The sequence below is a fragment of the Pholcus phalangioides genome, unplaced genomic scaffold, assembly GCF_987345545.1.
Source record: "Pholcus phalangioides strain wild (caught in Gottingen) unplaced genomic scaffold, Ppha-v1.0 ptg000017l_1, whole genome shotgun sequence".
In the NCBI taxonomy this organism is placed as follows: domain Eukaryota; kingdom Metazoa; phylum Arthropoda; class Arachnida; order Araneae; family Pholcidae; genus Pholcus; species Pholcus phalangioides.
Window position 1 is genome coordinate 66,179,325 of NW_028301610.1, and position 23,862 is coordinate 66,203,186.

At 37.6% G+C, this 23,862-nt stretch overlaps 1 protein-coding gene across 3 annotated transcripts in view; it reads right to left on the reverse strand.

Moving 5' to 3' along the window:
• LOC149074654 (uncharacterized) overlaps positions 1–23,862 on the reverse strand; it is a 37,954-nt gene that overhangs the window by 11,136 nt on the left and 2,956 nt on the right. The window contains exons 2-3 of one of the 3 annotated variants that reach the window (XM_089247087.1): positions 21,131–21,216; positions 14,505–14,824 (exon numbers count right to left, since the gene is read on the reverse strand). In XM_089247087.1, coding sequence (XP_089103213.1) covers positions 14,505–14,824; positions 21,131–21,170 — 360 coding nt within the window. In that variant the 5' untranslated portion in view covers positions 21,171–21,216. Of the gene's footprint in view, positions 1–14,504; positions 14,825–21,130; positions 21,237–23,862 lie in introns of all 3 variants that reach the window. The other 2 variants (XM_089247088.1, XM_089247090.1) reach the window with 2 other exon arrangements.

Below are 23,862 nucleotides of genomic sequence, written 5' to 3' on the forward strand. Positions count from 1 at the left end.
GGCTGAATCCGAGGCCAAAGCTAGCGCATCAGGCTAACCAGGATCCCCATCTCCAGCCTTACGGGTCTCCACGCACGGCAAACACGCAGGTAGACAGCGTCCCGGATGGAGCATACGCTAGAAGCAATGCCCCATCCGGGAGGACCCCTCCCCGCCTGAGCGGGGCCCACAATGAGGGGTTGGACACAGAAGACAAACATGTACAGGACAAAACGAGACGCAAGACATGTACTGCAAGATGTGTAGAAATAGACGTGTAATTTGGGCTATTGAAGGTGAAGTATATGAGCACAAAAAGCGATGACAATGACGTGTGATAGATTTGGCGTTACCCAGGGTGCACCACGAGGAGGCCTATCACATTACACCCCAATTTAATGTTGAAACCACATGTTTACTTGGATTTTTTTTAGAGAATTCAAAGTTTGATTCAGGTATGTAACATTTTCAAAATCTCATTTTTCAGAATTCCTGGCTAATTTTTAGTCATCCTTTTCTTTATTACATTTTTTCGGTGGCAACAGGCTGTGTGCATGTAGTTTGAGCAAATTTCTTGCTAGAACCTTTTGTTTGTGTTATATATATATATATATATTTTTTTTTTTTTTTTTTTTATTTCAACTTATTTTTTTTTTAGTTAAATTAAATTTTTTTTTTGTTCAAGCTGTGGCTGTGGTGCTGTTAACATGTTAGTAAGTAATCCCACAATGATTGTTTGTCTTGCATGTAATGAAACTGTTAGATCAAGGGAAGATAAGATTGTTTGTTCAGCGTGTAAAACCCTGTATCATTTTTACTGTACAGATTTTTCTGAAAAAACTTCCGGATATATACCCATAAGTCTGAATGGAAGTGTTTGAAATGTACGAATCCTCACGTTGGTGCTCAACGAAGATCTGGAATGGCTTCAAGTTCACCTACGACTTCATCCCAGTCTATTGATCGTGTTTCCATTCAATCTGAACAGGAATCATCTCCCCAACCAGTGCCCACAGTAAATGATGTTTCCATGTTTTTTCACGACCTTGATTTACATAATGCAATAACCGAATCTGCAAAAACACTACCACCTGAATCTGCCAATATAATATCGTCTATTACTAATTTGATTGATGCCCATTTGAAGTCACTGATGATTTATCTCTCAGCAATTTTTGGTTTATACAAGTGAGTTGTCTACTGTCAAAGTACTGCTCAATAATCAATCCATTGAACTTAATGATTGCAAAGAAAAACAGACGCAACTTCAATTTGAAGAGCATTGAGAACAATGCTCTAAAATAAGAGGTGAAAAAACTGAGCGTTGAAACTGCTGATTTACAGCAATATACTAGAAGGTGCAATGTGAGGTTCAGGGCCTGTCTGAATCCGAGAACAAAGATATTGAGGTAATCAAGCACTCTATTCTATCTACAATGGACCAGAATGATCTCTCTGATTCCATCACAGCAATTCACAGAGTTCCTACCACACGTAAAGATAAAATCAAACACATCATAATACAGTTTAACAATAAAAAAATTATGCTTTCCTACAAACAGCCAAGAAAAGTGAGTTAGATTCTACGACTATTGATCCCCAACTAAGGCTTAACTCGGTATACTTCAATGAACATCTCACACCGTATGTTAAACAGGTACTTTTTGCTAGCAAACAGTTTAAATCAGATAATGATTATAAATTTTGCTGGACTCATGATGGTAAAGTTTACTTAAGAAAATCTGAGAAAGCCAGGGTGCACAGAATCAGACATGTTGACGATCTTAATCAACTTATTAATCAGAATTGTGATATGATTGTGATCTGTCTGTGTGCCCTGAGTATATTCTCTCGAAGCTTGAGCCCACGAATTAAATTTTCACCTGTCTTGTTGTTCTACAATAATGTTAAGAATTTTTTTTTGTTTCATCAAATTTAAACTTAACGATTTTTTCCCTTAGTATTTATAATTATATTCACTCTAAAATACAATATTTTTATTCACTATTATCATAACATTAGGAGTCGTCAAACTATCCATTTATCTATTTATCATACAATAGTTTTATCATGTTATTCTATTTTTTTAGCGCTACTCATTTTTGACAATGCGAATTATCTTAACTATTGTAACATCATACTAGCAATTATAGTATTAAGTCAACTTGATCTTACTCTTGCTATATTTAGTATCATTTATACCCACGGTATTTATATCCAATCATCTAACTTTTGCCATAGATATGATTCTATTATTTCAAAATTAATTGCTAACTTACGAATTTATATTTTGCATTCTATACTTAATAACAAATTATCATATATTAATATGTTCACTTAACATTATTGCATATTTTTTAACATTTGAACCAATTAATTCATTTTCAATCCTCCAGGGGTTTTTAAATGGGAATTTTTTTTTTCTAATATGTCTAGCAATTGAGAAATAAAACATTTCACACTTCATACCCTGGAGGATTTTGAAATTTTTTTTAATTTATCTATGGTTACTGATCATAAATCGATATTATCAAAACTAAATATTGTACATTTTAATATTCGCAGTGTAAGATCAAATTTTAATTTACTTTTATCATACCTAGATTTAATAATTAACGAAATTGATCCTTGTTTTGTCTGAAGTATGGGTTTATACTGATGAAATTGATTTTTACAAAATTTCAGGTTTTAACTTAATTTCTTGTTGCCATGATTATAATAGATCCTGTTCATTTTTTATTCACGATTCATTAGCCATGCTGACCGCCAAAATGATTGTTTTATCTCTAACTGAATTACAAACTACTATACTCTGTCTATACAGATCTCACTCTTACTCAATTAACAATTTTGTTGATTAATTAGATGCTATATTGAGAAATGTAAAATGCAAAAATTTTATTTTTCTTGGAGATGTTAACATTGATTTATTAAGCTCTGATTTTAGTGATATTCAATATTACATTGATATGCTTTCCAGCCATCTGGTCTATCACCATTAATTAATGTTGTAACCAGACCATCATCGCAATCCTGTTTAGATCACATTTTCATTCGTAATTTAAGAAACATTGCTAATATTCATTCTTCTGTATTTACTACTGATTTAAGTGATCACTATCCCATACTTTGCAAGTTCATATTTTCATCTCCTAGATTGATGGCTGCTTTAAATTCTCCAACTACTGTGAATTTAATTGATTATACAGCTATTTCTTCCTATCTTTCTAACCATAGTTTTAATTCTCGTTCCAATGACCCGGGCAAGGCATTTGATGATTTTATTCTCTCCCTTGAAACAATTGTTAATAATCATTCCCATTGTCACTTGATCAATTCGTGTAGGATTCCTAATAAATGGTTTACGAGAGATCTTTATGAACTCATTAAAATCAAGCAAAAAAGCTGTATTTAAAATCCAAAAATATCCATTTGATAATTTGATCTTATCTGTATTCAAAAGTACAGTTTCTCATGTTAAATTAAAAGTTAAAATTGCCAAACAAAATTATTATTCTCAGCAATTTAACAGATGCAATAACCCAGATACGAAATGGAAATTTATCAATAAATTATCAGGTACTAAAGATAAACAATAAAAATTGCCTTCTGTAACAAACCTTCTCTGTACTAGATAATAATTTTGAAATTCACATTTTATAAATATATCTCGTTCTAACTATGTTATACCTTTTGATTTCAAGCTCTTTCTTTCTCTTAATCCTAATTCTATTCTTTTTCTCTCCTACTAACACTCACAAACTTCTTCAAATTATTTGAAAATTACCTACTTCTGCTTCCTCTGGTATTCTAAACTCTTCTATTTTAAAAATTCTCCCTTTTTGCACAGTCTCCACTCTGTCTACTCTTATCAATTCTTGCATTTCAGAAGGTGTTTTCCTGGATAGTTTGAAAATTGCATCAGTTATTCCAATTTATAAATCCGGTGATTCTAACGACCTCAATAACTACAGACCTATTTCAATCCTTAATTCTGTTTCCAAGCTGTTTGAAACCATAATGAAATCTCGACTGTTGCCTTTTCTACTTAAATCTAACTTTTGGGGTGTAATATGATAGGCCTCCTCGTGGTGCACTCTGGGTAATGCCAAATCTATCACACGTCATTGTCATCGCATTTTTGTGCTCATATCATTCATTTTCAATAGCCCAGATTACATGTTTATTTCTACACATTTACAGTACTTGTCCTGCATCTAGTTTTGTCCTGTTCTTGTCTTTTATGTGAAACCCCTCATTGTGGGCGGGGTCCTCCCAGATGGGGCATTGCTTCTAGTGTATGCCCCATCCAGGACGCTGTCTACCTGCGTGTTTGCCGTGCGTGGAGACCCGTAAGGCTGGAGATGGGGATCCTGGTTAGCCTGATGCGCTAGCTTTGGCCTCGGATTCAGCCGAAACGGGAGGCTTGGATTAGCCCGTCCAGGTCAATCGGCTCTGGTTGCCTCGGTGGCTGAAGGAGTTACACTACTGAGAAGATAGCGGGGCCGGGCCTGCAGGACGTCATTGAGGTTTGTTGGTGCTGCCTCACGACGATCTTGGATCTTGAACGCATCTGCCTGCCTCACGACGATCTTGGATCTTGAACGCATCTGCCTGCCTGCTTTGGTGGTGTATAGCTCTCACCTAACCTGGCGTTGCTACTAACCTTCATCGGTTACGTGTGCGCGTCCCCTCGTAGGGCTCCATGGTGGGAGAGAGTAGAACAATACCCATTTAAATATGGGAAAAATCAAAACGCAACAAAACGTCAAAGAATTGCTTCAAATCAACCAAATGTAACTGCAACTGCTGCTTCGAATTCATCAACTGTTTCATTCTTCTTTCTGCACTCTTCGGATACCAAGAAACAACTGGCCAAAGCATCACCATTTCTAATAGACAAAGCTCTCTATGGCACAGTAGGTACCTTAAAATCAGTGAAGACTCTTCGTTCAGGAGACCTTCTCATCGAAACTAACACATCCAAAGAAGCCGAACTCATTCAAAAGCTCACATCTCTTGGAGACATTCCAATAACAGCCAAACTCCATCCCACATTAAATTATTCACGTGGTGTCATTTCAGATACTAACATAATTAACAAGGATGAAGAAGAACTAACACAAGAGCTGGCGTCTCAAGGCGTAACATCTGCCCAACATATTATGAGCCGCAAAGATGGCAATCCAGCTCCAACACGTAATATAATTCTCACATTCTCATCACCAACATTACCGAAAGATATCAAAATTGGTTATTGTAACCTCAAAATCCAGCCATACATTCCTAACCCTGTTTGATGCTTCAATTGCCAAAAATATGGTCACTCACGAATGGCATGCCGTAGTCAACCCAACTGCGCAAAGTGCGGTGAGAAGGACCACATTTCGGACAACTGCACTAATTCACCATTCAAGTGCGTCAATTGCGGTGGCGACCACCCCACATTTGACAGGAAATGTCCGAAATGGAATGAAGAAAAAGAGATCCAGAAGATCAAGGTCCTTAATAACATCTCATATATCAAAGCACGCCGTCGTATAACCTCTAACCAAGCTCCAATAGGTACTAGATCATACTCTAATATGGTAACAAATCCATCGTCAGCTAATAAGACTAACACTGTCACCAAAGCATTTGTAACAACTCAGACTGAACCAATAGCTGACACATCAACTCAAACATCATCATCTAACCAACCGTGCAATAGTTGTGGCTGCTGTTGCTCTGCTGGATTCCGGAGGGGGTCCACTACCTCCAAAGAAGAGGCAGGAAAGGCGACAGCACACACATTCAAAAAACCTACTGGTACTAAACCCAAGATCGATTCTGGAAACAAATCTAAAAAGAAACAATTAAAGACCGGATATGCAAAAAAAGCAATACAGAGAGCAATAAAATGTCCCACCCTCAAAAATGTGTCACTAATTGATGACAAGTCAATTCGTGACATGGATCTCGATAATCCGTCAGAATCTGGTGGTACTCACCGGAAACTAGACCGGAATAAATTTAAAGGCCTTGAATCATCTACTAATACTTAATTTATGGCCAACATAATTCAATGGAACATTCGTGGTCTTAGATCCAATTATGAAGATCTCAAGGATTTGATCAACTGCTGTCATCCTGTTTGCGTGTCACTCCAGGAAACTTTTACGAAACCCTCGGAGACATGGAACATCAGGCGACATTCCATGTTCTGTATTGATTACGATGACGGGAGTAGGGCTTGCCACAGTGTTGCTCTGCTGGTTCCACATCACGTGTCGTCGCATGTTCTAACGTTGCGAACAAACCTGCAAGCCAGCATCGCGGTGGAAATCTCTACAGGCCTAAGAATTACCATCTGTTCTATTTATTTGCCACCAAATGACACCATCTTACAGAGAAATCTACAAGATCTGATTGATCAATTACCACCACCATTTTTTCTTCTTGGAGACTTCCATGCTCATAACATGATATGGGGTTCTAACAGCAACACCCCTCGTGGGGAAATGGTCGAACGGCTGTTAGACGACATGGACCGCGCCATTATGAATGATGGCAGTTTCATCCATTTCCATGCCCCAAACAATAGTTTCACTGCAATAGATCTATCCTTATGTTCACCTACACTCTTGCCCAACTGGTCTTGGTCGGTTCATCCGGACCTCCACGGGAGCAACCATTTTCCTCTAGTGGTTAAGTGCCTTGATCGACGCCATTTCATTCCTGAGGGACCTCCTCGGTGGAAGCTTGTGGCCACCCGATAGGCTGACTTCACGGTCAAGGCGGAAATCACGGAGGATATGGTCTCGCAACCCGACGTCGACCTTGTGTATGATCTCTGCAGCAAATGAAACAATTCCGAAAATCTCCTCGAAACTTCCTAAACCTTGGTGGAACCACGAATGTAGTCTTACAATTAAAGCGCAAAAGAAAGCATGGAGTAAGTTCCGGCGGTACCCTACCCATGATAATAAGTTGGCATTTTTAAAAGTGAAGGCGATAGCGAGAAGAACCAGGCGCCAGGCTCAACGTGAGTCCTGGCAAAAGTTTACCACGGAAATCAATTCATCAACTTCATCCAAAATTATTTGGGACCGGATCCGAAAAATCAATGGTCATTATCTGTCTCATCCGATCACTATCTTAAACACCAATGGCGCTATCATCAGCGATGTGAGGGATATTGCGGATACCATCGCCGCTGTTTCCAGTGATGCGAACTATCCCCCATCGTTTCATCCCATTAAATCATCAGCCGAACATACACCGTACACCTTCCGGCCTTTTACACCGGAGGGGTACAATTCATTGTTCACCCTTCATGAACTGACGACGGCCTTGCAGCGAAGTTCTGACTCAGCTGTAGGGCCCGATGCTATTCATTATTCCATGAGTCGAAATCTCTCACCAGAATCACTCTCACATTTACTCATTTTATTTAATCGGATCTGGGTCAGTCATTCATTTCCTAACACATGGCGAGCAGCCATTGTTCTTGCATTCCCGAAGCCTGGCAAAAGTCCTCAGCAACCTAATAGTTACAGACCTATTGCTTTGACCAGTTGTCTATGTAAGCTCATGGAACGCATGCTCAACTATCGCCTTATGCACTACCTTGAGGTTAACAATATTTTATCGAAACATCAAAGCGGCTTTAGACGGTTCAGGTCTACAACATGCAATCTGTTACACCTTGAGACATCAATAAGACAAGCATTTGTGAAGAGGGAGCATATGCTAGCCATATTTTTCGATATGGAAAAGGCCTACGATCGTACATGGAGGCACGGAATTCTTGCCGACCTCTATAATTGCGGCTTGCGGGGCAACTTGCCCATTTTCATTACGAACGTTTTTGCTCGCCGCATCTTCCAGGTACGGATCGGAAGCACATTATCAGCTCCCCAAATTCAAGAACAAGGTGTACCTCAAGGTAGCATTTTAAGTGTAACACTTTTTATTTTAAGACTCAACGGGGTGTTGAACCAACTCCCGTTGTCTGTCACTGGCTCCCACTCTACGTGGATGATCTGTTGATATCTTACCAATCAGTGAATATGAGGTCAGCCGAGAGACAATTACAAACCGCTCTTAACAAGATCAGCAAGTGGGCTCATGATAATGGCTTCTCTTTCTCCGCCGACAAGACTGTCGCTGTGCACTTTTGTCGGCGTCGAGACCTTCATGATGACACACAATTATTTTTAAACAATAGTCAAATACCAATAGTAGAAAATACAAAATTCCTCGGCCTTACATTCGACAAGAAACTCACTTTCAAACCTCATATTCCGCAATTAAGAGCTCGTTGCATGAAGACGATGAACCTCTTGAAGGTCATGTCTTCCACATCGTGGGGAGCAGACCGTAAGTCACTCCTTCACTTATATAAATCTCTAATAAGATCAAAGCTCGACTACGGTTCCATTGTATACGGGTCAGCACCTCGGAGGTATCTGAGTGTGCTCGACCCAATTCATCATCTCGCTCTCCGCATTTGCTCTGGAGCTTTCCGAACTTCTCCCATGGAAAGCCTCTATGTCGAATGCAACGAGCCATCACTGACATCAAGACGGCAGCAACTTTCCTTGAAATATTTTATCAAGATGAAGTCTTTGCCAGGTCATCCACTTCATAATGTCATTTTCAATCCGTCATTTCATAGACTTTTTGCTGCTCGACCTTCATGTGTTCCATCTTACGGTCTTCGTATTAGGGCACTTGTGGAAGAACTAGAATTAGACATCAGTCGTGTGGCCCCAATTGCTTGGCAACTGGCACCATGGGAGCAGTCTCTGCCAGATGTCTCTCTATCATTATCATCATACCCTAGAGCCACCACAGCAGATGTCATATATCGACAAATATTTTTTAGGCACAGGGGTAGGTACAACAGGTACTTCCCCATATACACCGACGGCCATGGCCCCCACATCCTGTAGCGGGGCCCCTAGGCTGGGATCTTTTGCGGGCCCCTCGGTCAACCTTTTAACGGGCCCCTTCTGTAGTTAATTTATAGCGTGAAAAAGCAAAAAAATGATGATAATCGTCCCGGGCCCCAGGGCTAGAGCCCTGTCAGCCCCCCCTATGTGGGGGCCATGCCGACGGCTCTAAGAGCCCTGGGCATGTCGGTTGTGCCTACATCTGCTGTGAGGAGACATCTTTCAAACTTCCCGACATATTTTCTATTTATTCGGTAGAGCTGTACGCAGTCCTTCAGGCTCTACGTCATATACGACGCAAACGCCACAGACGATGCATCATTTATAGTGACTCTCTCAGCGCATTACAAGCACTGTGTTCCTGTATGTTTGACACTCATCCATTCATTCATGCCATTTTTCATGAACTACATTTCCTGATCCATCATGGTACCACAGTAAAATTTTACTGGGTACCGGGTCATGTAGGAATACCGGGCAACGAAAAAGCAGACAACGCAGTTCGAACAACAACTAACATTGATAATAGCCTTTTGATACCTGCCAGTGACCACTTCTCAATCCTGCAGGCAACTGGCACCATGGGAGCAGTCTCTGCCAGATGTCTCTCTTTCATTATCATCTTACTCTAGAGCCACCACAGCAGATGTCTTTAGGCACAGGGGTAGGTACAATAGGTAGTTCCCCATATATACAGACGGCTCTAAGAGCCCTGGGCATGTCGGTTGTGCCTACATCTGCTGTGAGGAGACATCTTTCAAACTTTACAACACATTCTCTATTTATTCGGCGGAGCTGTACGCAATCCTCCAGGCTCTACGTCATATAAGATGCAAACGCCACAGACGATGCATCATTTATAGCTTCTCTCTCAGCGCATTGCAAGCACTGTGTTCCTTTAGTTTTCACACTCATCCTTTCACTCATGCCATTTTTCATCAATTACATTACCTCACTCATTATGGTACTACAGTAAAATTTTACTGGGTACCAGGTCATGTAGGAATACCGGGCAACGAAAAAGCAGACACCGCAGCTCGAACAACAACTAACATTGACAATAACCTTTTGGTACCTGCCAGTGACCACTTCTCAATCCTCCGGGAAGTGATGCATCGCCGCTGGCAGGAGCACTGGAACAATCAAATAAATAATAAACTTCATGCCATCAAGCCTACACTTGGCCTTTGGCGTTCGAGCTGCAGAACTAACCGAAAGGAGGAAGTTCTGCTTGCCCGGATACGCATAGGACACAGTCGCCTCACACAATCATATTTGTTATTACGAGAGAGTCAACCAGAGTGCCCTCATTGTCAAAGTCCATTGACCATTGCTCATGCTTTTACTTGTTCACATCATCGTCATCATTTTACAACCGCTTTTGGTCAGAGTCATCTTTCACTTCATGACATTTTAAATGACAATAGCGATGCATCTCGCATTTTTAAATTTATCAAAGCCATTGGTTTATACGACAAATTATAGTTTTTACAAGTTATGTCATTGTTTTACGTTTTATGTTCCTTTTTATGTTTTAGTTTTTTGACATGACAAAAGGACATTTTTCTTATTTTTATGTCATGTTTTGGCGTAGTTTGGCCAAATTGGTCCTTGCGCCAATAAATTGAAAATCCAATCCAATCCAAATCTAACTTTTCTCCCCCAAACCACATGGATTTCTACCTAACAAAAACACAGAATCTGCTCTTCTACATTTCACTTCAACTGTTTATACTAATATTGATAAATCTTACAAAACAGTTGCTATTTTTTTAGATATTAGAAAAGCTTTCGATAGTTTCTCTCATGAAATCTTGATTCAAAAACTTAGTTTCTGTGGTATAAGAGGTGTTCCTCTTAAACTTTTGCGATCTTACCTTAATAATAGATACCGATTTGTTAAATGTGGTGACAAATATAGCAATATTATGAAAATTATTAATGGCGTCCCTCAAGGCTTTATTCTTGGCTCCTTATTATTCCTCATTTTCATTAATGACTTTTGTAACATTAACATTGTTGGTAACAAAATAACATTTGCTGATGATACAATCATTATCTATAATGCTAAAGAAGACCAAACGTTGACTAATACAATTAATCATGACTTAATTAAAGTACGCAACTGGTTTTCAGCTAATAAATTAACTATTAATATATCCAAAACTAAATTAATCTATTTTTCATTACTCAATAACCCTCTATATAATATTAATATTGTTTTCCATGATTCTAACTGCTCCCTTAACGATTGTTATTGTAATCCTATTGAACAAGTACAATCTGTCAAATATCTTGGTGTTTATGTTGACTCTAACCTTAAGTGGAATTCTCATATCACAAAACTTCACAGCTAACTTCGTTATTTGTTTTTTTTACCTCAAATTTTATGTAAATTTCTTTTTTCTTTTAGTTTTGTACTACTCATTTTTTCACTCTCAATTACTCTATGGTCTATCTGCCTGGGGTAGTGACTACATTACTAACTTATATTCTTTAATCACTTTGCACAAAAGAATAACTAGACTGATAACTAATGATTATTTTGTACTCTCTCACTACAACTTTTCCATTCTCTAAACATATTACTACTTCGACATCTCTATTTTTTCAAATTAATAGTTATTTTATTTAAAAAACAACATTCTTTACCTCTGAATACCTTTCGTTCTTCTGCAAGAATCAACTCCACCTGTTTACTCCCTAGAATCTATAGAACGATTGGTAAGAAACATTTTTCATACCTTGTCCCTAAATTCTATAACTCTTTGCCCATAATCAACTGCTTAGTAATAATACTTCATTATTAGCTTTAAAAAAAATTAAAACGCTACCTGTTTTCAATAAATAATATTGAAGAGTTTTTTTTTTTAGGATGAATTTCCCCCACCACCTATAACTTTCTTTTCCCTTATTACATTTGGACCTACTTTACGTTTTAAATTAACACTTTTCCCCCCCCCCTTTTTTTTCTACAATCGAAATATTACCACCACATGCCTGTGGCCACCATGACCTATCAAGTTATATTGTGTTTAGTTTTTTTTGTTTTCTTTTTACTTTCTGTTAATTATTTTTAATCTTTTTATTTATTCATTTATAAGTTTCATATCAAATTGTGATTGCCAGTAAGGGCCATTTGGCTCCTTTTGGTAATTTTTTTTCTCTCCTCTTTTTTCTGTATTCCTCATATCTCACTAATAAAGTATAAAAAGGTTGCTACATGGTGTACTCCTCTTTTTCAGTGTATAATCTGTAACCTACATTAAATTTTAAAAAAATGACTCTCAACAGAAGCTGAACTTTTCTTGCTGAGGCTTTAAGTAAGATGCAATGCTTTCATTATCATTCCCCCACAAACGCACTGGCCTTTGTCTTCCCACCGCAGCTGGTGTTTTACAGGATCACTTGGGTAACTTTATTAGCACCTGCCAATGGCAGATGTAAATGCTACTACTCAGGAAATACTAGAGTTTGTGTGTAATAATGAACTTCTACACAGACGGAATATTTAATTTTGGAGTTATGAAATCTCAGTCACTTGTCTGATAAAACGTATTGGAGATTCATGTCTCTTCAGAAATTATTTGTTTTATTTGAGATACTTAATATAGTTTAGCAACATTTTTCACCATGTTTAAACAAGGTTCATAAGCTTGCTCAACTCTAGAAAGAAAAACTGTCATTACGATTTACAGATACAGACATTGGTGAAGTATATAGAGAATAATGTCACTTGAATCTTCTGATGAAGAGGGCGACAACAAATTTAAGTACAGAGTCAGGGCTCCCACTCTCAAAAATTAAAAAAAGTAGGATGGGGATACCCCCCCCCCCCAGACAAAATAATCATAGCATAATAATTTAAAAAATTCATTGCACTATTTCATTATCCCATAAGATTGACTCAAGCCAAAGCAGAATGACAGAGATGACATGGTAACAAAAACAATTTTTGGCTTAAATAGTGTACTAGCACAACCACACACACACAGATAATTCTTTACTGCCTCTCCTCACAATATACTCGTATATTACTTCTTTTTTGGAGTCTTCCATAGTCCAGGCTGTCAACTTTCTCCGACAATGCACAGCAAATTATGAAGACGTAAGTTTTTTAAGAATGACACTCTTCCAAGGCCACTATCAAAAGCACAGTGCAAAATGTGTAGATTACACAGTTCAATGTAAATAAGTCAAGGTGAACCAGATGGTTTTACTGTGTTGTCCATCCTTTTTTTAAAGGGATTTGTTTACATAGTTGATTACACTGTTCAGTGCCAGTGTAATCGTTTTTGACAAATGAAACACTTCCATTTCTAGCTCTTTTTTGCTGAGCATTGTAAATATTGCTTGTGTCTCCATGCCCTAAAAATACAGGAGACAATGCTATTGGATAGCATCAGAATCACCAAACCTAGAATAAGCCTATGTATCCAACTGCTTTGTTATGCAAACTGTTGTTTCACTTATACACAAAATGTGCACCATAATTTTGAATGATGAATGTTAGTTGCTGTCTAAGACCACATGAAGTAGTAAATACAAAATTATTTTTTCCATCCAGAAATTTTCAATGAATACTTTACTTGCTGAACCCTCAAACTAAGCAAATGGAAAATCAATGAACAAAATGCTCCACATACACTCCCACCTCCCAAATAACCTGAAAAACTATACAATTTCTGCTTTGGTAGAATCATTAATTGCAATCTACTACATTTACATTAATTGGCAATATATATGATTCCCTCCTTATCATATCAATTAAAATCAGTTATGTAAATTTTGTGATAGGAAGATTTGGTAAGAAAAAGTAGAAAAAGCAGGACAAAAACTAGAAAGTAGGACAAAAATTGAACATTTTACCAAAAAGTAGGACAAGTGGGAGCCCTGCATATAAACAAGTTTTGCTACATCGTTTTTCCTTTCAAAAAATTGATTGAAATCTTTCCTTTGAGTAGATTTTTTCACGCACGGAATATGCTGCTATTTTTCAATTAAATAAACTTCAATCAAATTTTTATTTAAAAAAACCTATTTCGTTGAAAAAAAACCCCAGCCAGGAGGGGGGGGGGTATCCACCCGGGGAGCAAATCTGACAATCCTGATAGAAATGTGTGAGAAACATCCATCAGGGGAAATCCATCAGGTGCAAACATAAACTGGTTTTTTTAACGAAGCACACATGCTCTACACCTAACAGTTATATCTAGATATACCATATAGCCATTATATTAATTAGATCAAATAATTGATATTAATTAACTGTTTATTGGCCTTTATAGTGCTATGAGGTAACTCGTAAACTCGTTCAAAACTTTTTTTCTCAAGTTTTGAGGGACATAAAAACTATTTTCACCTGTAGAATTATCAAAATAAAGATGGATGTTTGAAGCAAGCATTTGTAATGTGACCAATTTCACAGTACATCTGATACTAACACTTCCAGGACTTTTTAAATTTTTCACCGGCAGAATGCATTTTCTTCCATAATTGCACATCTTCAAGTGGCAAAAAATGAATTTCTATTAAATTCAGGGGGCTTACTGCATTTGCAATAGCTATGCTTTCACAGATTGAACTTACCGCATGATACTCGCTAATCAAAGCTGAAAGCCTTCTTTGAGCTGTTATGCTTCGTTTTATTCGTTTCAACATTCTACCTTCCATTAACATTCCTCTTTTGACTGCTCGGACTGCTTCTTGCAAGTCTGTTTTATCTTTGAATTCTAGTTGCTCCTTCTCTTCTTCCAACCATTTTTCCCATGTTGCAATTCTTTTAACTAGGTTCTCCTTCAGTTTACATTGAGCATCTTGAACAATGAGATCCACAAAGTCAACAAATGCATCTTTATTGGCTTCCCCTGTTCCTCCTGATTGATTGGCATTGACATCCATGTTTGAATCTAAGAAAATAACATAATGTAATAATCCAGAAAGTATCTTTCCTTGAGGTGTTGTTGGCTGAGAAAATAAGCATCTCTCTTTAACATTATTTTACTTTGAAATACAGACACAGACGATGCTCATTTTTTAACTCGTACTGCAGTGGTTCTCAAACTTTTATCACCCATGGTTATCTTGCCCAACTCATGCTTCATCTGTGGCTCCCCAGAATAGTTTAGTAGATATTTTTACTCATAAAAGAATCATTTCAAAGCATAAATGGACACATAAATAAATATCTCCAGCTTGCTGTGACGCCCTTAACAAATGTTAGCAATGCCCCTGGGAGCCAAAATGCACACTTTGGGAAACACTGCAGTAACGACATGAAAAAAATAGTTCTTGAAATTGAAAGTTCATAAATGGGAAAGACGTTTAAGGGAATAGTATATTTTTTAATATACAGGGCTCCCACTCAAAAAATTAGAAAAAGTAGAACCCCTTATACAACATAATCATAGCATGATAAAAAAAAATCCCTAAATTTTTTTTTCTTTATAGAAAGTTTTCAAATTATTTTTTTTATAGCACTACTTTAGTATCCTGTTAGATTGACTCAGGCCATAGCAAAATGACAGAAATGACTTTGTATCAAAAGCAATTTTTGACTAAAGCAGGGTACTAGCAACCACAGATAATTCTTTTCTGCTCTCCTCACATATATAGGGGCCACGTATAGGGGTCAAGTATTACGTCAGCAAATTTTTAGCCATTTTTGACCCCCTCCTCCCGTGGCACATTTAGAGATCCCTTGTGTCACATGTGGGCGCAGTTTTAGAGCACTTAAGAAGCCCTCAGTGCGGTTCTACATCACTCAAGTTACCCTTGGAACATTCCCAGATTACTTAAGTGATCCATAATTATGCCATGGATCACTGAGTGATGGGTGACACAGTTCCAGAGCACTTAAGCAGCCCGGACACATTTCCAGAACACTTGGATTCGTGAAACATTTAGAGATCACTAAAGTGGCTCTATAGGGGACTTATCAATAGGGGGAATGTTAGTTCAGGTGCCCAATAACTATCGAAAGGTTTTTCCCATTTTTGACGCACCGAATAAGATGCTATTAAGAATATTTCATATTTTCATAAAGGGTGGTTGATGACGTAAGCATCGTCCAAACCCCCCCCCCCTCTTGTCATCAAAAATCAGCAAATCTGTAACCCCTCCCCCATCGATGCTGACGTAATACTTGAATGTGACTCCATATTACATTCTTTTTTGGAATCTTCCACAGTCCAGTCCAATATCGATTTCATAGTCAGCATGGCGACCTGAGATTTGAGAAGCCCACTAGTAAAGTATCTTAAGCCACATATACATAAGCGAGCCAAACCATTTGCAAACTCAATTTTTGTGGTTGCAGAAACACAAAACAAACCACTCACAAGGCTCCCACAAAAATTAGAAAAAGTAGGACTAAAAAGTAGAATGGGGGAGGGTACCCCCTTAGACAACATAATCATAGCATATACATAATAAAAAAATCCCTCAAACTTTTTTTTAAATTTAAAATAAAAAAATTCATAGCACACTATTTCAGTATTCTATAAGATTGACTCGAGCAAAAGCAAAATGACAGAAATGACTTGGTTACAAAAACAATTTTTGGCCAAAACAGGGTTCTTTTTTGGAGTCTTCCACAGTCAAGTCTGTTAACTCTCTTCGATAATGCACAGCAAACTATGAAGACATATAAGTCTTTTAAGAATGACGCTGTTTCAAGACCACTTCCTAAAAGCACCGCATAAATTACACAGTACAATGTAAATAAGTCAAGATGAACCAGATGGTTTTACTGCATTATCCACCTGTTTTTTAAAGGGATTTGTTTATATTTTACTGTTTGATGCCATTGCAATTGTTTTTGACAAATAAAGTACTTTCATTTCTAGCTCTTTGCTGAGCATTGTACCTATTGTTTATGCCTCTGCACATCTTAAAAATGCAGAAGACAATTGAATGTTACAAACCTAGAATAGGCCTATGTATCCAACTGCTTTGTAATGCAAACTGTTGTTTCACCTATACACAAAATGTGGACCATAATTTCGAATGATGAATGTTGGTTACTGTCCAAGACCATGAAGTAGTAAATACAAAATTATTTTTTACATCGAGATAGAAGTTTTTAATGACTACTCGTTAAACCCTAAAACTAAGCAAATGAAAAATTAATGAATGAAATGGCCTACCCCCAAATAACCTTAAAATTGATACAATTTCTGCTTTGGCAGAATCATTAATTGCAATCTAAAACATTTGTAATATTTGGCAATATATCTATGATTTTCTCTTCAATCAAAATCAATTACACAAATTTTGTTGATAGGAATTGGTGGAAAAGTAGGACAAAACTAGAAAGTAGGACAAAACCAAGAAATTAGGACAAGTGGGAACCCTGAATATAGTATACAATAAGGTTTCTTGATAATAAATCATAATTGTTAAAATTTTAAGCTACAGCTTTGTTTGGCAGTCATGATGCAGTCAATCTATGTAATGTAGTCAAATGTATATAGTCAACCTATTCTGATCTATTTTTATGGCCCCTAATATTTCATGGCTCGGTGCAGCTTTAGCTCCACATCTTGCAACAGAGCCTATAGGCTAATATCTCTGACAGGCTCCAGACCAGGATTTTTTACTGGCTTTTCTCAGTAGTATATTTAAAGGTAAAAGAAAGGGTATGGGATTCATCCTAGACTGGATCCCTGTGAGCTCTCTCCTCGGCCAAAATCTGGTCCTGTATCATAAATCTGCTACGATTCCATAAGCATGGGGAACAGCAACTTGATGACCCCTTTTCTGATGCAAACTGCATTGGGAATTACAATCACCAGTTTGACTGATTTTAAATTTTTAACAAGTGGCCATAGTTTTTGAATTCGTTTTTTTATTTCATTTTTTTTTTTTTTACATTTTTTATGAGAGTTCAGTTATTTTAATAAAAAGAAATGGTTTTTTTGTGATGTAAATAAATACTGTAATAACATATTTAGCAGTATTCTAACAAAAAAACTCTTTTCAGCAGGCGTAAAAGTAAATGTACTCTAATGCTTGCTGCTACTCTTATTAGAAACAATGATAGCTGTGGAGGCCTGGATACTTTTTCCCGGGTGCTCTCAATAACTTTGTTTTTCCTTCCATTTGGGCCTATTGTTGTAGTGTTAGTGATTTGAGATAGTTAGCTAATTCTAATAAGTATAAATTGTACTTCGTAGCTTAATACTTTTTTTAGTATACTTTTTTTCTATGTATATTTTGCATAGTAATGTATTTTACATTATTTTAATTTCCAGTTAACGTTTCTCATTTTCCTATTTTTAAGTATTATTATTATCTAGCTTTCGAAATAGTGTTAGTATGCCTCGACCTCGACTAGTGTTGTGTAGAGCTTGCGACGGGAGATTTCCTTGGTCTAGGGGTATAGTAGCTGATAGTTTCAATTGTAAAGGGTGCTTGGATAGGAAAAGGCTGGAACTCGAGGTCGAAGCATTAACGGAAAAAGTTAGGGTGCTAGAGGGCCGGTTATAACGGAGCCTCTGGTCGTCGAGCTACCTGTTGATGAAGAAGCAATCTCCACGAACAATGACAGTTTAGAGGGCGAATGAGTGGTCGTGGATGAGGTAGAGGGGGATAGTGATAGGGGTTTAATCATCGGCAATTCTATGGTTAGGGAACTTGGGAACCGAGTGTGTAGGGATTTTTGGGGTTTCGAGCGCTGTTGTCTTCCTGGGGGAAGATTGGCAACGTTCGAGACGTTTTTCATCGCCAAAAATTGCCCTTGCGGGTGATTCTGTGGGTGGGAACAAATCAGGTAGGAGCGAATATTAGTGAGTCTCTGTCAGAGTACCGGGATTTACTATTATCCGCTAGGGAGGGGGGTTCAGATGTGGCAGTGATTCCAGTGCTGCCAAGGGGTAGTAGGGGATATAGGAGTAGGATTCACCAATTCAATATAGGCCTGAAGGCCATTTGCTCCTCTCTTGGGGTCATGTTCTTGGAGCTTCCCGCATTTACAGATAGCTGGCTTCGTTCGGATGGGATCAATCTAAATAAGAGGGGGGTCTGGGAGGTTTACGATAGTCTTAGGTCAGGTTTTTTTTACTCCCAGACCACGTAGTCGGGAATGCGGGTTAATTAATGATAATCACAACAGTACTGATGGGGAATTACCCACCTCTGACTTGGATGGCTTCTCGATTGACACTAAACCACCGGGCAAATTAAAATGTGTGTTAATAAATGCCAGGAGCTTGGGTAATAAGAAAGATTTTTTAGAAACTATGATAGTTGTGGAGGACTTGGATCTCACAGCCATTACAGAATCTTGGGAAAACAATGGAGATGAATCTTTCTTACACATCTCAGGATACGATACTTTTTTAAGAAATAGAATGGATAGAAAAGGGGGTAGAGTGTTGATATATGTGAAATCATGTTTGAAGGCTAGAGAGTGTAACGTGCACAGAAGTGATATTGAAAGTATATGGGCTGAACTGGAAAACAAAAGGCATCATGAACTTATTGTTGGGGTTTGTTACAATCCACAGAACAGGGGATACATCACCAAACTTCATGGTGAAAAAAATTTCCTACATGTGTAAGAAAAAGAGGATTGTCATGCCATCACAGGCATGAATTTGTATTTTTTTTTTGTACTCGACCCCGATCGCAAAATTTACTCATACATCTCTCCCCAAAAATATGTGTATGGTCACTAGAGAGAACGATCGTCGCGCAGATTTACAGGAGTAGTATTGCTGAGGGTATTGCCCAAGGTATTGGAAACTTGCAAATGTTGTTCCGATATTTAAAAAAGGTAGTAGAGAGGCTGTGCCCAATTATCATCCAGTGCGTTTCACGAGCTCCCTCTTGAAAATTTTGGAGATTATTATCAAAAAGTAATTGGTGAAGTGGCTAAACGAGAATAATGTATTGTCGGATAATCAGCATGGGTTCAGGAAGGGGAAGTCATGTGTAACTAACCTCCTTTGCTTCTATGATCACGTGACTAAGGCTTTGGGTAAGAGCAAAAATGTAGATGTTGTTTACCTTGATTTCCAGAAGGCATTTGATCTTGTCCAACATGACAAAAACACTTCAAGAGTTTACCATGAGATTGGGATTGGGGGCAACTTGTTGAATTGGATAGAATTGTGGTTGAGAAAATCGTACTAGATCACAACGGGTTATGGTGAATGGGAAATTCTCTGACTGGACAGGCGTCACTAGTGGAGTTCCTCAAGGAACTGTCCTGGGCCACATAATTTTTTCACTTTTTATCAATAAACTCGATCAGGGTATCTCTCAATGGGATTGTTAGTAAATTCGCAGATGACGTGAAGCTAATAGGGGTAGTTGGGAGTCAAAGCGATAAGGAGTTGCTCCAGACTCACTTGAACAGGATTGGAACATGGGCAAATGAATGGAGCATGAAGTTTAGTATTGACAAGTGCATGGTCGCTCATTTTGGTTCAAACAACCCACATTTCTCTTGAATGGTGCCCATCCTGGATGCAACAAGGGTGATCAATTTGGGAATTCATTGATTTGCGGCTTAGGTTTTCTGAACATTGTTCAGCGGTGGTAAAGAAAACAAATAGAATGCTGTTTTATTTTCAAAAAGATGTCTTTGGGTTTTCCTAAAGTCATTCTTCTGCTTTTCCGAGGCTTAGTTCGTCCTGGACTGGAGTATGCTGTAAGGTTTGGAGACCATACCTACTTGGTTGAAGGGGTGCAGAAAAGAGCTACACGTGTTTTCATTGGCACATGCAGCTGGAGTTATGAAGAGAGACTTCATTTTTTTAATAAGTTTACATTCGATGGACACAGATGTCAGGGAGATAAAGTGTTAAAAAATTTTAACGGTATGGATAGGATGGACTATGATTTATTAATTCACTGTCAATCAACTGCTTTTACAAGGGGACACCAGTATCGTTTGGTAAGGGGGAATTCTGGGTTATGGTGTCGCAGGGAATTTTTCTGTAATAGGGTTGTTAATAATTGGAATAGCTTACCCCCCAGAGGTAGTAAATTCTAACACAACATGTTTAAAAAGAAATACGATAAACATGTTAGGGTAAATCGAGAAGCTATCCATACTTAAAATAAGACAACCATAAATACATTTTATGAGCATTGTATAATATTTTATCATGTATATATGTGTGTGTGTGTGTGTGTGTATTGTTTATAATTTTTGTGATTACATTTTTAATTTGGTGCTGTACTTTAGTAATATATGACATCCATACTTGTTATTGGCATCTTCTTCTCAGACACCTTGTTGGACATTTTGCCTGTTGTGGCCTTGTATTTGTACTACTGTCTTTAAAACATACTATTATAATGGACAAAAAGCTGTAATAAACATAATGGACAAATAAGCACATTCCAAAAGGTAATGAAAGATGTCCCACACGGATCAGTCCTTGGGGATCATCATTATTTCTTGTTTATATCAATGATCTGTAAAATGAGTTTAAATGGTAAATTAATTTCATTTGCAGATGACAAATCCTTTATGTTGAAGATTCAGAAAGGATATGTCTTAAAAAAAGTTGAAGAGGATCTATTTAACATAAATATACGTCTAAATAATAACAAATTGAAATTAAATACTTGAAAAACAAAATACATTTGATTAAAAACTAAAGCTATCAACCATGAGAAACTGATTTTGTTGTTATTAGAAACCATCGAGTCGATTTCAACTCCTGGTGACTCTATAGATCACGGCTCTCCAAGCTAGTCAGTCATTCACATCATGTCTCAGTTGTGCTAGCTTCATTCTAGTGCTTTGCAACACCTCTTCTATCCATCTGGTGCTTGGTCTGCATCTTCCTCTCGTTCCCTCAATTATTCCAAACATTACCATTTTTCTAATGAGCCTTCTGTGCATATTACATGGCCATAGTAAGAGAGATTCTGTAAAATGACTGCTGCTTCTAGAGAATAGTCAACCTTGACTTCTTCGATAACCGATTTGTTAGTCCTTTTAGCTGTCCATGGAATTCTCAGCATGAGAAACTGATATACGCATAAAAATACACGGTCACTGCTTGTGCCAGTTGCGCTTACAATATAATTGTCCAGAAATTGAAAGAGTTTATGACTATAACTATTTAGGAATTATAATACAAAATAATCTTAAATGGAATCTTCAGTGTGAAAAAATAATTTTAAAAATTAGAATCTATTCCGCAATCCTATATAAACTCAGATTTTATGCCCATAAAAAGTTGTGATATCTGATGTAGAGCCAAGTCAAATGCTGTTATAATAAATTAACTGTGACACTTTGATTCACAAATCATCCCAAGGCTACACCTTTAGTTGAAGAACATTTGGGACTTGGCAATCATGTAGCACACATTACACCTTATCATGATGAGATTTCATTTCTTTTTGTAAGTACCGTAGTCTGCTTTTTTGATGTTTCGTACTTTTTGGACACCGTTTTATTTATTTTTAAATTATATTTTGAACATTGCTTCACCATACAATGTAAAGTACACAAGTTGAAAGGCCTTCTTACTATGGTAACCACATGATCTGCATTTTAAAGGGGCACATTTATTGTTTTGCCGCCTGTGGGCTACAGGAATTTTGCTGCCCTTCTTCCATTCTAGTCTAATTTCCTTGACTTACTCTTCCCTCAAATTCACCACCACATCCAATAACCCGCTTCACACACCCCCTCCTGCAAGTGCAACTTTATCTCTAAGTCATTGTTTTGGTCACTCCAATGCTCACACTCTCTCTAAGTCATTTACATACTTGCACATAGTTTTGATCACTCACATGCTTTTGCACTGTTTTGGTTGCTCACTGACATTGGTTCCTTACATTATGTGCCACTATTTTGATCATTTACACTCTTACACTTGCTCTGTCATTTTTTTCTTTTTTGGTCATTCACATGCTTTCACTCTCTCTAGGCCAGTGTTTTTCAACCACCAGGCTGTAAAATTAGTCACATCGGGCCATGAGCGATTCACAGTTTCATTTTCCCATTAATTTCTCGTTAGTTGTGTGTATGACCGGGCCTTTCACTTACACAAAATAAATTTACCAGGCCAGCGACTTCCAAAGGTTGAGAACGACTGCCCTAGGTCATGCTTTCGGTCATTCATGTGCTTGCACACATTCGTCATTCACTGTCTTGCTCTGTAGGTCATTCTTTTGGCCATTCACATACTAACAGACACTCTAGGTTAGCGGTTCTCAACCGGTGCTTCACTGAGCCCCAAGGGCTCCGCGGCGACTCGAGGAAAATAAAATGAATCAGTAAATTTGATAGATAAGCAAGGCCTGCAAGGTTCTGCCATAAAAATTATGTACAAAAAAGGGTTCCTCGAGTCAAACAGGGCTCCGCCATAAAAATTATACACTGAAAAGGGCTCCGTGAATCAAAAAGGTTGAAAACTGCTGCTCTAGGTCACTCACTGGCTTGGTTCTTTGCTCTTTACGTAATTTTTTTGCTCATTCACGTGCTTGCAAACTCTCTAGGTCACTTTTTTGGTCTATTACCTAACTTTCTGAACAGATGCGTATTTACTGAGGGTTATACAAATTTTGCCAGCTTCTCCTATTCTACTAATTTTCTTGGACGCTCATACCTCAAATTTGCAGTCCCTCTGAATTTTTTGCCCTGGGCTATAGCCTGTTAAACCCCACTGTAAATATACCAGACATTTTTCATCATAACTCAGTTGAATTGGTAATACTTACTAAAGACGTGGACAAAGATAATATGCGTAACATTATTATATTATGATAACTGTGAAAAAAATTTGTGTATGTGTGTGTTCATCTCATATTTTTGTCTTACACAACAAATACTGAATGTATATTTTAACATTTTACAGGCCAAATTCACATTGTTTTTCATTATTTTTACACTTCTGATCCCCTTGTTTAGAGATGAATGTCATCCGAGAAATTCAGAAGAAAAAAAATTCCTGTATGTTTTTTGGATTCATTT